At 36.4% G+C, this 14,111-nt stretch overlaps 2 protein-coding genes across 5 annotated transcripts in view; both read right to left on the reverse strand.

Annotated features, from left to right (window-relative positions):
• SLC26A7 (solute carrier family 26 member 7) overlaps positions 1-10,299 on the reverse strand; it is a 149,142-nt gene extending 138,843 nt beyond the window's left edge. For all 4 annotated transcript variants that reach the window (XR_012514071.1, XR_012514070.1, XM_003940520.4 and 1 more), the window contains exon 1: positions 10,107-10,299. Coding sequence is in view for 2 of the 4 variants with exons in the window: in XM_003940520.4 (XP_003940569.1) it covers positions 10,107-10,299 (193 nt within the window). In the remaining 2 variants the exon portion in view is untranslated. The remainder of the gene's footprint in view (positions 1-10,106) is intronic.
• The window catches only part of LRRC69 (leucine rich repeat containing 69), a 129,712-nt gene continuing 125,851 nt past the window's right edge, over positions 10,251-14,111 (reverse strand). Inside the window, exon 9 of the mRNA XM_074386881.1 lies at positions 10,251-10,332. Coding sequence (XP_074242982.1) covers positions 10,303-10,332 — 30 coding nt within the window. The 3' untranslated portion in view covers positions 10,251-10,302. The remainder of the gene's footprint in view (positions 10,333-14,111) is intronic.

The raw sequence follows: 14,111 nt of genomic DNA on the forward strand, positions 1-14,111 counted from the left end.
TATGGAAATATCCTGAGGCAAAGGAGCATGATCCTTTAGAATATGAAGTGCAATCCAGTATAGACAGAATATATAATGCTGAAGGGAATATAATAAAAGATATGGCTAGAAAGGTAAGTGAGATTCAGATACCAAAGGGTCTTGAAAAGCATTATCAGAAGTCTAATCCTGTGTAATGAGAGGAAAGTTGGCAATTGATAGCCATAACTGCCTTCTAAGTATTGTTTACTTTTATATTAAATACGTTGTTCAGTCAAGTGGTCCTTGAGCTGAATTTCAGAACATCTGTTCTAGAGCTGAGCAGAATGAACAGCAGGTGTTAAGTTGTGCTGATATACCAAAAAATGGGAGTGTGGAGGGGTATGGGAAATTAGAAAGTCCATGTTCATCAAAAGGGTGCAGGCAAAAGTCAACTTCAGCGTACTGTTGCCATTTGGGAATATGGAATGTGGTTAGATGATTATATTTAAATGAAGAGAGGGAAATCCTTTAATTTTAAATTAAGTCTTCCAGTATTTAAATATTGATTCCCAATACTGTACAAGCCAGTCAATGCATGCCTGTGGTTTCAGTCCCAGGAAAATATTTGGAGTTTCAGGAAGGAGCTAGAAATAGAAAAGGATGAGGAAAAAGACAGTAAGGAATGCGAGAGGCCAAGGAGATCACGTGAAGCAGAGGAACAACACAGAGTGAAAGAGAAGGTAAAAAAAAGTATTTGCAGTGTTGCTGAAGGAATTTTAAGTACAAGGTTTCCACTATCTAACTCAAAATTTAGTTTTATTACAGTCTAAGATAGACAATAGAGAAACAAAACTGTATGTGAGAGACATCCTAACCAGCCAGATAAATTTTGGTGGCTCTCAAGGCAGAAGCACAGGCTCAGGAGTCAGATATGCATTTAAACACTCCGCCTTATGTTAACTGGATTACCTTAGCAAATTAATCTACTTTCCTTTGTCTGTTAAATACAGATAACAGTATCAAACTCTTAGGGTTATTATGAAGATTAATTGATATAATAGACAATGAATGTTTAGTACAGTTTAAGGCACACTTTAAACATTTAGCAATGGTTGGTTATATCTACTATTATCAGGAAAGTGGCCATGAGGACAATGGACATCAGGCGTATTGGACAGACATTAAGAGGGAAGAATTTATAGAACTTGGTTAATTGAATATAGTTGTTGAGGGGACAAGGGAAGAAGGATCACTCCCATATTTCTGGCATGAACAACTGGGTAGGTGGGGGATGACTTGAATTATAATAAAAAATGGAGGACAAGGACTACTTTTGGTAGGAAAAATGATGTGTCAGTTATAAAATTTGTCCCTGGCAGACATTGAGATTGTGCCCAATAGGCAGCTGGCTATTTGTACCTAGAGCTAGGAAGGAAAAGTTAGGATGGAAATATATTCCTACAATTAACCAGTAGAAAAGTGGCAAGTAAAGCCTTGAAAATGGATTAGACCAATAGCTGGGTGATACGGCTTGGCTCTGTGTCCCCACTGAAATCTCACCTTGAATTGCAATCCCCATAATCCCCACGTGCAGGAAGGACCAGGTGGAGGTAACTGAATCATGGGGGCAGTTTCCCCCATGCTTTTGTCGTGATAATGAGTGAGTCTCATGAGAGCTGATGGTTTTATAAGTGTCTGGCATTTCCCCTGCCTGCATTCATTCTCTCTCCTGCTACCCTGTGAAGTGCCTTCCCCTGTGACTGTAAGTTTCCTGAGGCCTCCCCAGCCATGTGGAACTGTTGAGTCAATGAAACCTCTTTTTTAAATACATTACCCTATCTTGGGTATTTCTTCATAGCAGCATGAGAATGGACTAATACAGTGATGGACTAATACATACTAATAATATGTACAACAAACCCCTATGACATATGTTTTACCTATGTAACAAACCTTCACACATACCTCCGAACCTAAAATAAAAAAGAAAATGGATTAGCTGATGAAAAACAAACTGTTTAGAAAGAAAAGACAGTCAAGTACAAAGAATGAAGGGGAAAATATTTTCTGTTTTTGTTTTCATTTAGAAAAATTGTGTTAAATGAGAAGAAACTACGCTGCTGAGGCTACAGATAGGAGGCAAGTCTTGCCTTTGTGCAGATGTCTCCAATGTTAAAATGGTTAAGAGAGCCCAAAATAGGCCTTCCTCTTGGACTCAGAATGGGAGAGGTTAAATGTCCACAGTGGTGCTCTGAACTGGTAAGCGTTAGAGATGGCATCTGTCCTGATAGAAGAAACAGAGCTGAGACAAGAGGGATCAAATCAAGTAGACAGCAGTAAGCCTGGTTATTTTTCCTTTTCATTGCTCTTTAGCCTTTAGTAAAGTTTCATTCAAATATTTCATCCATGTGTCACCTCTGCTACATGGTAAAATCTAGTGTTCACGGATGCTCAGGCCAGTATTAAAGCATGTCTCCCCTCTCTCTCTCTCCTAAGCTACTCTGTGTAGCAGGGATCAGTGAGGGGACTCAGAGGAAAGAGCAATAGATCCTTGTATTGCCTCTTACCAGCAAAGCTCTCTTTTGGTGAGAAACCCTGGGTTTTACTTTATCAAGGCAGGTGACATGTCATCATGGGAAGGGGCAGCCTGATGGGTAGATGTGAAGGGAGAATCAAAGTCAGCCCCAGCCCCACACAGGCTATTTCTGTCATGCTAGAAGCAAGCTGGGGAACAGATACCAATGAAGAGTGAGGAATGGAGTAGTGCCGTTTTAGGTTTGAATTCGTCTTAGCAATTGAGGTATGGGGTCTATCTTCTGTTTTTGTGAGGTCAATTCATCTAATGTTCAGAGCTCCTATTTTCAAGAGATGCTCTTCAATAGGATAATGTCTATCTTTCTGTATTTCATAAGATCAGAAATAATTTGTGTATGCTAGTCACAGTGGCTCACACCTGTAATCCCAGCACTTTGGGAGGCTGAGGCAGATGGATCACCTGAGGTCAGGAGTTCAAGACCACCCTGGCCAACAGGGTGAAACCCTGTCTCTAATAAAAATACAAAAAAATAGCTGGAAATGGTGGTACATGCCTGTAATCCCAGCTACTCAGGAGGCTGAGGCAGGAGAATTACTTGAACCCAGTAGGTGGAGGTTGCAGTGAACCAAGATTGCACCATTGAACTCCAACTTGTGCAACAAGAGTGAAATACCATCTCAAAAAAAAGAAAAAAAGAAAGAAAAAGAAATATAATTTATGAAAAATTTCCCCTGTAATAGCACTCAAATGTGTCATCAGATGACTAGAAGAAACCCAACTTAAATCAATATAAGCACAGTAAAAAAGTGTTTGCACATGCAAATGAAGAGTCAGGGCTGTTATAGTTGTCATTAGGACTCAGTTTCTCTCTGCTGTGCATTTGGCTGGGTTGGCTTCATTCTCAGGCCATGGCAGTCTTGGGAAACTACAGAGGAACATTATCTCTACTGTCATGAGTTTCAGCACAAAATAAGTTTTGGTTTCCTAAAAGGTCTCATACATGTACTGGGACTCAGACTGACAACTCAGGTCATTTAGATTGCCATTACCATTTTAATAATAAATAGCTGGCCCCTTGTATAGTAAACCCATATCCTTATGCCTAGAGGTCAGATCTTACTTTTGACTCAGTCACTGGCCAGGTATATGGAATTATGCTAATTATCACATCTTGGCCCACAAAACTTCACCTGGACAAATAATTACAGCTAGATTCTGCTCTCACTTGTTTCACATTAGAAACTGCAACATTTGTTAAAAGAATAGAAGAAAGACAATGCCTCAATGTCTGGGCACAATTTCCAGAAAATCTGGTTTCATTGTTAGAGATGGAACCCTAGCATTAGCATTCTTCTAAGCCCCAAGGTGGTTCCAATAGGTCTCCAGTTTAAGAATCCTGGTCTAGAGGTATTTGGTCCCCTGATCAGCCTGGACACCATCCACTGTGCCAGGACTAGACACTCACCTAAATCACTTGTACTACATATGGAAGAGGGGTTGTTTCCCCAAACTAATCTGAGATACAGTTCCTAAAAGCAGCAGAGATGGGTCATACAGATAAAAACAGAAGAGAGACCCCATACTTCATCCTGCCACCCACTACCAATGTATTTTTTTGCAAACCTTGCCATGTTTTCAACAATCTAACATTAGGTCATGGTGCTTCCATATGGACAGCTCTAAATGTCATAGGAAGCATTATGCTAACTGCATAAATACAGGGTCCTTTAATGTCTAAACAATCATTGTTTTCCATTAAAGAAAAATATAAACGAAGTCAAAAGTACCACATGAAGCTTGGTGCTGTAGTGAGGGGATGGGTCATGGGACGAGGGTAAGCAGAGAAGGAAGACAGGAATGTGTCACAGCTCCTCTACATTTTCATGGGGTAAGGAAAATATACTTTAGACTCATTTAGGAATATTTAGATGCCATCGTTGCTGGAAAATAGTTACTAGCAGGAAGATACAGTGATTAGGGTAATTGAGTTCAAGATATGTGGCTAATGCTAGGATTCCATATCCCCAAGGCTGTGAACATACAGGGAAACATTCCCAGACAAGCCTTTAATCTTTGCAATGCAGTATGCTTCAGGAATTTCCACTTATTGTTCTGCATGTCACTAAGCTGCTCTCAGAAATGCAATGAAGCTTAGCTTTCACACACAGGTTTTGATGCCAGTAATGCCACACATTCTGCATAATTATAAGGAACATCCATCTTTTGTCTGCAGCCCAAAACCTTGTGGTTTGAACATCCAGCCAACCCTATGGCAGCTTAAAATCTGCATGGTTTGGGAAGAAAAATTCTAGGTGATCCCTTGGAGTACAAGGCCAAACATTCTCATATTCCGCCCAGTGAATTCGGTTCTTGTATGGTAAGTCATGCACTTCAGGTTTCCACCCTGTCTCAGTGCTTGAGTTTTCATGTCGGAAACAGAGAAACTCTTTCCCCCAAGTGGTCATTCTGGCTGCAGTGCGCACTAAATGCTTCAGAAACAAGAGTCTAATACTGCTTAGCTTGTCACCCATGTTGGTGACATGTTTTAAATCAATGACATTCTCTACAAATGTTTGCTGATCTACAAAATATATTTGACAGTGAAGGTCTTCAAGATATCAGTTAAAGAACATCATGGCAGCTACTAAATATAAAGGCTCTTACCTGATGTTACTAATGAGAAGTGCAAAATTTTAAAAACATTTTTAAAAATACAAGTGGTTTCTAGGAAATATTTGAATTGAGTAAAAGAAGGACCTGAAGTTTCTTTTATCTTTCTTTCTTGAAATTAACACATTTACATGTAATTATATACATCTATATATTGTATCTATTTACTCTGGAGAGGTGTAATCACCCCTTTGGCAGTCTGGTAAAGCTGCTGGACTCCTTCCTAGAACACATTGTAAAAATCAGTAACAGACAATGCATACTATTATAAAGAAATAAAGTATATTAGAACTTATGAGTCCAGGTGGAACTCATGAAGATTCACCTGAAGGTTCTGTGGTTCTAGGTGAAGAAGCTAATCTTATCTCATCTCCCTATAAAAGTTTTATTCAAAGGCAAATCTGAGGCATTTAAACAAAATATGTTAGAAAGTGTCTTGGCAGGGGAAACAAATTTAGGCATTTATAGGTAGATAATGGGCACACCAGCAGGAAGGGTGGCAGTGAACCTGTGAGTGGTGGGGGCTGTGGCAAAAGCGAGTGGCCTCTCTTAAGGGCCTGCAGATTTTGCTGCATGGGAATGTGGGCCCTGTATGGCCATGTCTCCCTAGATTTTTCAAGAGAAGCTAGGCATCTGGACTTTTATATAAACTATTCATATCTGTTACTATTGGTTGAAGAAAAAAATTAACATTGTTTGGGACAAAGGAAACATATCTTTTACTAGATTTGTCAGGAGGTAAACTTCAAGAAAGTATGAGAAATTGGAAAAAATAAATTATGTTTATTTTAATGTATGTTTTTACTATCAGTATCTTTATTATATTTATTTGTATAATAAGACACAAGAATTAATTTAAATTCAGTTTCCTCTCTAGAGTGATCACATGCTACAATGGAACAATTGGTGGCTTCTAGAATGTCTTAATTCTTCCAACAAACATTTATGTCCCAGGCAATACAAAAGCTGGAAATAATATACAGATTAAGACATTGTCTTGTTTCTAGAACTTACAGACTAGGGTGGAAAGAGTTGTAGCAAGATATTATAATACAATGTGTTAAGGCCTATCAAAGAGATATGTAAAAAGTACAAAGGGAGTAGGAGAGAATAAAACATCTTCCCAGGAGATGGGGAAGGATTCTCAGAGGAGAGATCTCTTTGAGTAGAGCTTTGTATCAAGAAGCCCAGTTTATTTAATAATCTAATAGGACATGATGAAGAATTGGACTTCCATTCTGGAGAAAATAGAGGTTCTTTAAACAATTCTGAACAGGATCAATACATTCAGATTTTTATGATTATTCTGACTGCAGTATGGAATATGGCCTACAGGCGGAGACAGAGTAAGGAATGAAGACTCACAAGATGATAATGATATCAACGGTTCAGACAGAGAATTAGAGCAGCTGCAGGGCCCATGAAACAAGACTACTTGGTTAAAAAGATGGGGGATAGAAACAAAAGAACCTGGCAGCTGATGGGCAGGGTGCCAAAAGAGAGGAAAGAGTTGAGAATGATGTGCAGGACTTTCTAAGAGGGGTCGTCTAGTATAAAGGTGAGGGCATAGTCTCAGGAGCCAGATTACCTGAGTTCAAATCCTACCTCTTCCACTCATTGGCTGTGTGACTTTAGGCAAGTTTTTTGTCATCTCCCAGCTACAGTTTTGTATATATGTCAAGTGTTCTTAAAGTCAAGTGTGTCTAAAAGTTAATTGTTATTAATTATTATAATTCTGGTTAACACGGAGATTTTATTCAGTTTGTTTTAGAAGACACTGCATTTGAAGTACATTTAGAACATCCTAGGTTAGCAAAGATAAATATGTGGATCTCCAAGGTCACTCAGGGACCAAGGCTGATAGAGTCAATGCTACCTTCAATATATAGCTTCCAAATTTTCCCTGGGCATTAATACCTGCCAACATACAGGGGACATGAGGATCATACATGACGTTTATGGGCTAGGATACTTCTGCTCATTTTCCCTTGGCCAAAATATAATCACAGGGCAACTCCTAACTTCAAAGAAATCTGGAAAATGCAGTCTTACAGTGTGTACACATCACATTTTAATGATTATCTGGCTGGTTTTAAAAAAATTACTAAAGAAACATGTAGATCTCAAGTCAAGAAGAAAGTTTCATTAGCATGAAGAGGATGATTATGATCTTTTATGCTTTTAGAAAAGGCCAGGGTTTGAGTCTCCAGGACACCATTATTTAGTGGTAGGCAAAAAAAAAGAAAAGAAAAAAAGAAAAAAACTGCAGAGAATCATAAGAAGGGAAGGACATACAGGTAGCAGGAGAAAAACAAGAGTGGTGTCTAAAAACCAAGATAATAAAAGATGTTAGAAAGACTGTAGTCAACACAGAAAATGCTACTGATAATAGAAACGCATCTATATTTAACAATTAGAAAATCTTTAATAAAGATTTACTTTATTAAAATAAATTTAAAACAGTGGCTTGATATTTGACATATAGGAAACACAAATGAGTTTCCGTTATCCTTCTTAATTTAAATGGGGTTCTTGGGAAAGAAGAATGAAAAACAACTACTAGATTGAAACATATAAACAATCTATCTTTGTAGGTCAAAAAAAAACATTAAATTGGACAATTTTATATAATTCAACTGTTGAGCAACTGAAAAGCTGCTTCAAGTTAAAAAAGGTACTTGGTCTTATTGTTTGTGGTATGATGCAAGAACAAAAATTATCCTTCTCTTTTCTAATTTTCCTGAGAAAATTAGTCGATAATCACTGCCAATATTGTATTCATACAAATAAGAGGTAATGATATCTAAATGCCTTCCTTACTTTGTATCCCTGTCTAGTTATTTTTCTTGTCACTTTACCTTTGAATCTAAAAACTGCAGGGATGAAACCTGAATGCAAAAGTAATTTGAAGGGAAGAATAGTCACACCTTTCCAAAGAAATGTCTTCTATTACTAATAACAATGGTGTTATGAAAAGTCTGGTTATTTTGGCAGTGTAGAGTACAAAGTGAAAATGTTCAGAGTGTTGGCTTTGGAATCAAGTCCTGACTCCACTACTTATCAGGGATGAGGTCTGGGGAAAATTTCTAACTCTACAAAGCCTCTATTTTGTCTTGTGAAAGATGGAGAGGAGACTGCTGCCTCTCAGGATTCTGTTAGGATAGGGGGAGATCTCGTATGTAAGCAGGGTAGGGAAGTGCCTCTTAAAACACATGGTACTTATGGCATTTCACTTTTTAACTCTCTATACATAGTAGATGAGCATGAAAAAGTTTGAGTTTTTAAAAGAATAGACATTTTTTAAAAATTAGACTTAACATTCACAAACAAAAACCTTTAAGTTTTTATAGTGTAGCCTTGTCTATTCACTGGTATCCTTCCAAGAGAACCAGCAGCCAGATTCTTAACTCCTCAAGAAACAAGGGCTGGGTGTGTTTTGTGCTTCCCATCAGTCTTGGGGCTGGCCAATGTGTCCCTTCATAACCAGTGAAGTACATGACTCATAAGACAAAATCCCTTTAAATCTATACCCAAATAAAAGCCATATAATTAACTACTAAAACTTATGCATAAATAATATTGCTAATCATATACCATAGATAACTTTACCTTATCCTCAAATTTTCTTATTAACTTGATACTTTCCAAAGGTTTTAAAAATGGAATTATTATTTAAAACACAATTCTCTTTCATTTTACATTAAATTAAAGCAAAATAAATTTATAACATGCTGAAACTATCTGGTTTAAAAAAAATGTTCATCACCTAAGTTTTGAAAATACATTGGTGGTGTTTCATTTTGAATGTAAAACTGAATTTTTAAAAAGGTCAAAAATGCCCAAACCTGTTATTTACTTTCCATTTTTCTGTGGTCATTAAAAATGTAATATAAGACTATTCAGTGAAATGGAATCCCATAAAGTATGACAGTATTATGGATCTTAAAGTAAAGCCACTAGTGCAGATGTTCCTAATCATACTAAAAACACAAATTCACAAACCAGTTTGTTCCAGCTATAGAATAATTTAATTGAAAGAGTGGTTATAATTTAGCAGTGTGAATAATAGTTAAAGCCAAGGAGGTAGTGAAACTGCGAGGAAATACAAACCTACAGTGTCTATGCCAAGGACACTGTTCTAAATTCTTAACGTTCAGAAATTAGTTCCTTTCCTTGCTACAGGTAGAAATTTATTTGAATTAGCCAAGACCTGCAATGGATATATCTTTAAGACAAACACATACAAACACATGCACGCTAGGTCAGTAGCTTCTGCCAATAAAAACACCTATCTAAATCCAGAATATTACTTAGTCTGTTTGGGGAAAGTTAAAATCAGACTTCTCACCAGTTTAAATTTCTTATTAAGAAATAGATGTAGTAGGTAATGTGATTCAGAAGTAAATCAGCATACACAGTAAAACATAAGCTCTAAGGACACACAGGATTCTCTTTGCAAATACCGGTCTTGGCAAAGAGCCTCCTTTATGTACAGAAAGCTTTGTTCCTTGTTTATAGCAACTCTCAAGGCTACAACAGGTAATTGTGTGCAGCTAATTAGGTTCCAAATGATTGTATTCAAGCCAGGAGTATTTTATAGCTTGATTCAGCGAAAGTAGGAAACTATATTCGCAAGATCATGTTATAAAAACTCATTCTCCCACAATTACTGATCTTTCACTCTAAAAAAGTATGAATTTTAACACTGCAAAAACATAATGTCATTCAGAAGTTCATTCAATACTTAATAGCCATCAAAATATAGAGAAAAAAAGACATTTAGGAAAACTCTTGTCCAAAGATATTCAATACGCTTACTTCCCAAAACTAATATCCATTTCTTTATCTAAATTGTTTATTTCAGGTCACAATATTCTTCCAAGAAAGCAAAGTGACATCTACTCTGCATACCAGAGGAAAATCAAAGGCAATACATTACCTTGGGTCACCTGTTGAACTGCCAACATTATCCCAGACACAGTGTCTGGAAGCAAATTTTCTTTCAGATTGTAATGTGGTGCCCAATCCAAAATGGGTAGTCGCCTTCTACACCACTGTATAATATCTTCACATTGGAGGGTATGCATCTTGCTCCAAAGCATGCCTTTCTTTTTCTTCTTTGCTCCTGTCATTTTTCAGATTTCCTCTTGAAGAAATAAACTTCTCTAAACAAGAAAAAAAAAATCATTGCAGAACACCTCCTTTCAATGCCAAGCTCCAATTCGTCTGTGGTTTACAATGTCAAAATTACCCAGAAAATAAGTAAATAAAAGAGAGAGAGAGGCAGAGAGAGATTAACAGAAGCACTTCAGTATATGCAGCTGGGCTGTATATCTTTTTATGATACAGCTAATTATTCTAGATTCAAAAACTATAGATTAAAACCTTGAATTCTTATCTGAAGGAGAAGTAGTTCCTGTTCATGTAATATTTTTTCTGGTCTTGGAAAAGTAATGGGTTCAGTGTTAAGTTGGTCTACAGCTCTCTCGCCAGTAATTCCCCTTATATTCACTGTAGTCTTATGTTTTTGGCTGCAATCCCAATGGTTAATGAGGTAGTTCTGGGCGTGTGCTGGAAGTGGGCTGGGCTATGCTAATGAACCAGGAAACATCCAGCTAGTCCAGTCTCTCCCTACAAGCTATGCAAAATCATAAAACTGCCAGAGGGATCTGTTTTGCAAAACATATTCAGAGAATCCAGCCCTATTTCTTTGGGAGCTATATATATTCAACATTATCAGATGACTGGCAGTTCTACAAAATTCAGAAACATAACAGGGCACTGCTAAAGGTCCTTATCGTTTTTATTCCCAGGCAGATGAGGTTTTCATTCATTCAGAAACATTAAGATAGCTACTGCCCAGTCTGGGAAAGGAGTAACTAGTTCTCATAAACAAACTGAAATTTCATCTCATGGGCTAAGACAATAAGCATAACAATGAACAAATATTTGTGACGGGAGATTTTCTCTGCCTCTGAAACTGTTCATTCAGTTTTCTCCAATGGTTTCTCTAAGTCCTGTAATTCATGCTATTGTAACTGAAACTTATTGAGGAATGGCATATGGTTCAAACTATTGTTTGAAGCGTCCTTAGCTTTTTTTATGGTGCTGCCTTCTTTTTGCATAACTTTTGGGAGTAGGTGTTCTCTTTTTAAGAAGGGGTGCCATATTTTATAATAGAACACACTGTCAACAATTTTTTTATGATCGTTTCACTTAGCCTCCAAAACAAAAAAATAAAAGACTTAAATCTATGAACTGTGCCATTGGAATTAAACCAAAAAGCCAATATACTAACTAAAATAGTGGAGCCAAGGAAAAGAATACCATGTATATAGTTTGCTGTGCCCTTTTTAATGCCCATCCATTTGGAGAATAGAAATCTGATTTCTGGAAGCCTTTATAACAACAAAGTAGTTGGATCCCTTGGCTACTTCTAAGGTCCCCTGCTGTACTTTTTCCTATTGTTTTTAAACTAAAGTGAAGAGTTACTCTCTACCTTCTAAAGATGACATCTCTGGCTTTGTATCTATGTAAAAAAAAAATCTTTCTTTCTAAATCAAATGAAGGGACGTGGGAGCGGGGGGACTTTGTTTGTACTTACAAAATAGGAGCTGCTTTGTTTGTACAACTGTTTACATTATATAAAATTTCTAAACTATTCAGTAGTTCAGGTTTGGGTCCTGTAGAGAGAGCCCCATTTAGAGACTAAGTTATAGCATTTTAATCCCATCCTCTTGGCACGAGAGATGGACTCACCAAATAATTGTAAATTCACTCTTAAAACACTATATTGCTTTTCCTTTACAAAAAGCAATCTTTACTTTTGTTTAATATACTCCATTTAGTATATACTCAAGTAAATTCAGAAGCTATACATACATTGATTACGTATTATCTTTATAATAAAAATAAACACTAGAGATATTTTTTAATCCTATCTTGGTCATAAATTCATATGTATGTTAACAAAATGAGAAAAATAATAAAAAGCTTAACTGAAATAACAAATCAACATCTATTTTTTGTGTAATTTCAATCATTTTAAGATTTGTGTTAAATTCCAGTAACAAAAAATTCACATGAACAGGATTTTATGAATTGAAGGTGTACAGAAGTACCTAAATCATATAGCATGGGCAACTGTTCTAAAACATTTTAAGATCAGGAAAGGGTAGAAATTAGTTTAATAAAATAATTCTGAAATCTCTCAATTAAAAAATTTCTTAACATTAAAATAAACCTTTCCTAAAAATATTTTTGAAGCTTAAATCTAGAATTCCAATTCCAGGTTTTTTTTCAAATTCCACGTGCACACATATTATTTTTTAAAATGCCAAAAATCTCACTCCAGATCATAGATCACTCCTATTTATAATTAGCAATGCCAGAAAGAAAAAAAAAAACATTATTAAGAAATTTATTCACACACATAAGATTCTCAGAGATTCTTGCATAGCCTGTAAAATTCAAGAAGGATAAGTGTATTCATTCAAAAGTTTCAATGACTAAAAGTAGCTTACAGTTCAATACTATGTACCATCTATATGGAATGTCTCTTCCTAATCATCTGGGAGAATATCTATCCAAATAAAAAGATGAACTTATCTATCTATCTTCCACTTCTCACATGGATTAACAGAAAGATTCTTTGTAAAATCTCATTTCGATTACATCACTGATATGTTTGAATTTCAGTTATCTCCAATATCAAACTCAAACTCATTAGCAGAAGAAATGCAGTCCTTCTCTGCTCCCCTACCCAGCTTCTACCCACTAGTTTCTCATTCAGCAAGTTTTTATTGAACAATGTTAATTTGATAGACTCTGTATAAAGTGCTACAGAAGAGGGAAGGAAAAGCAGTAGATAGCATCTCTATATTCTAGGAGTTACTATTTTATAAAGAAAATCAATAACTAACTCAAGGCAGAGTGTGATAAATAACAGTCATCTAACAAGTCATACAGGAGTTCAGAAGATGGAGAGTTGCATGCCCTTTGAGGAAAAAAAAGCATTTCAACCTGCCAAGATTCTCTTGCAGCAGGTAAGTATGCTCATTATCTCCTGCCCATTTTTTATTTATTTTTTTTATTTTTTGAGATGTAGTCTCGCTCTTATCACCCAGGCTAAACTGGAGTACAGTGGCACAATGTCGGCTCACTGCAACCTCCACCTCCGGGGTTCAAGTGATTCTTCTGCTTCAGCTTCCAGAGTAGCTGGGATTACAGGCACACTAGTCTATTTCTATACTAATTTCCCCAGTTATATGGTCTTTTACATATTCTGCACATTTATTCAATGTTTACCTCTTCCGTGAAACTTTCCCTGGTTTCTCCTGTTTTGTTCATGCTATATAATAAACATTCAGGTAACTCTCGGTTTATTTGTGGGTATAGAGCTGTAGTCATTTTCAGTGTTTATTGGTTTTCTTCCTTTAAATCTATTTCATGTGATTTTTATCCAGTCTGACTCATGAGATTGTACATTCCTTTTGAGTAAGGATTATTCACATAATTTGCTTTGCTTCTTTTTTAGAATCTAGTAGAAGGAGCTGCAGACATTGGATTCACTCAGTAAGTACTAACATACAAATGTTCCTACTCCCAAAAGTACCCGAAAATCATTTAGTCTATCTCATCCTGGTTTCCAGGTTGTGCTGTTAAAGAATCAGATAACCAATTAGAGAGAAAATGAGAATAGATGTTTTAGGAGAAAAATAAGATAAAATTTTATCTTTGTTTGATCAACTTCTCCCAGTTCTCTTACAATCTAAGGAAAGTTCTTTTTTCAACACATTTCTTTTTTCTAATATTATAAAATCTGGAGTATTGAGAGAAGAAAAACCAGATGGGAAATGTAGAAGAAACAGAGGAGACAAAGGGCAGATAGAAGCCCTCATGGGTTGGGGCTTCAGAGGGAATTTTCAGAGGGTTGGCATGTGAA

Source organism: Saimiri boliviensis, chromosome 15 (assembly GCF_048565385.1).
Source record: "Saimiri boliviensis isolate mSaiBol1 chromosome 15, mSaiBol1.pri, whole genome shotgun sequence".
Classification (NCBI taxonomy): domain Eukaryota; kingdom Metazoa; phylum Chordata; class Mammalia; order Primates; family Cebidae; genus Saimiri; species Saimiri boliviensis.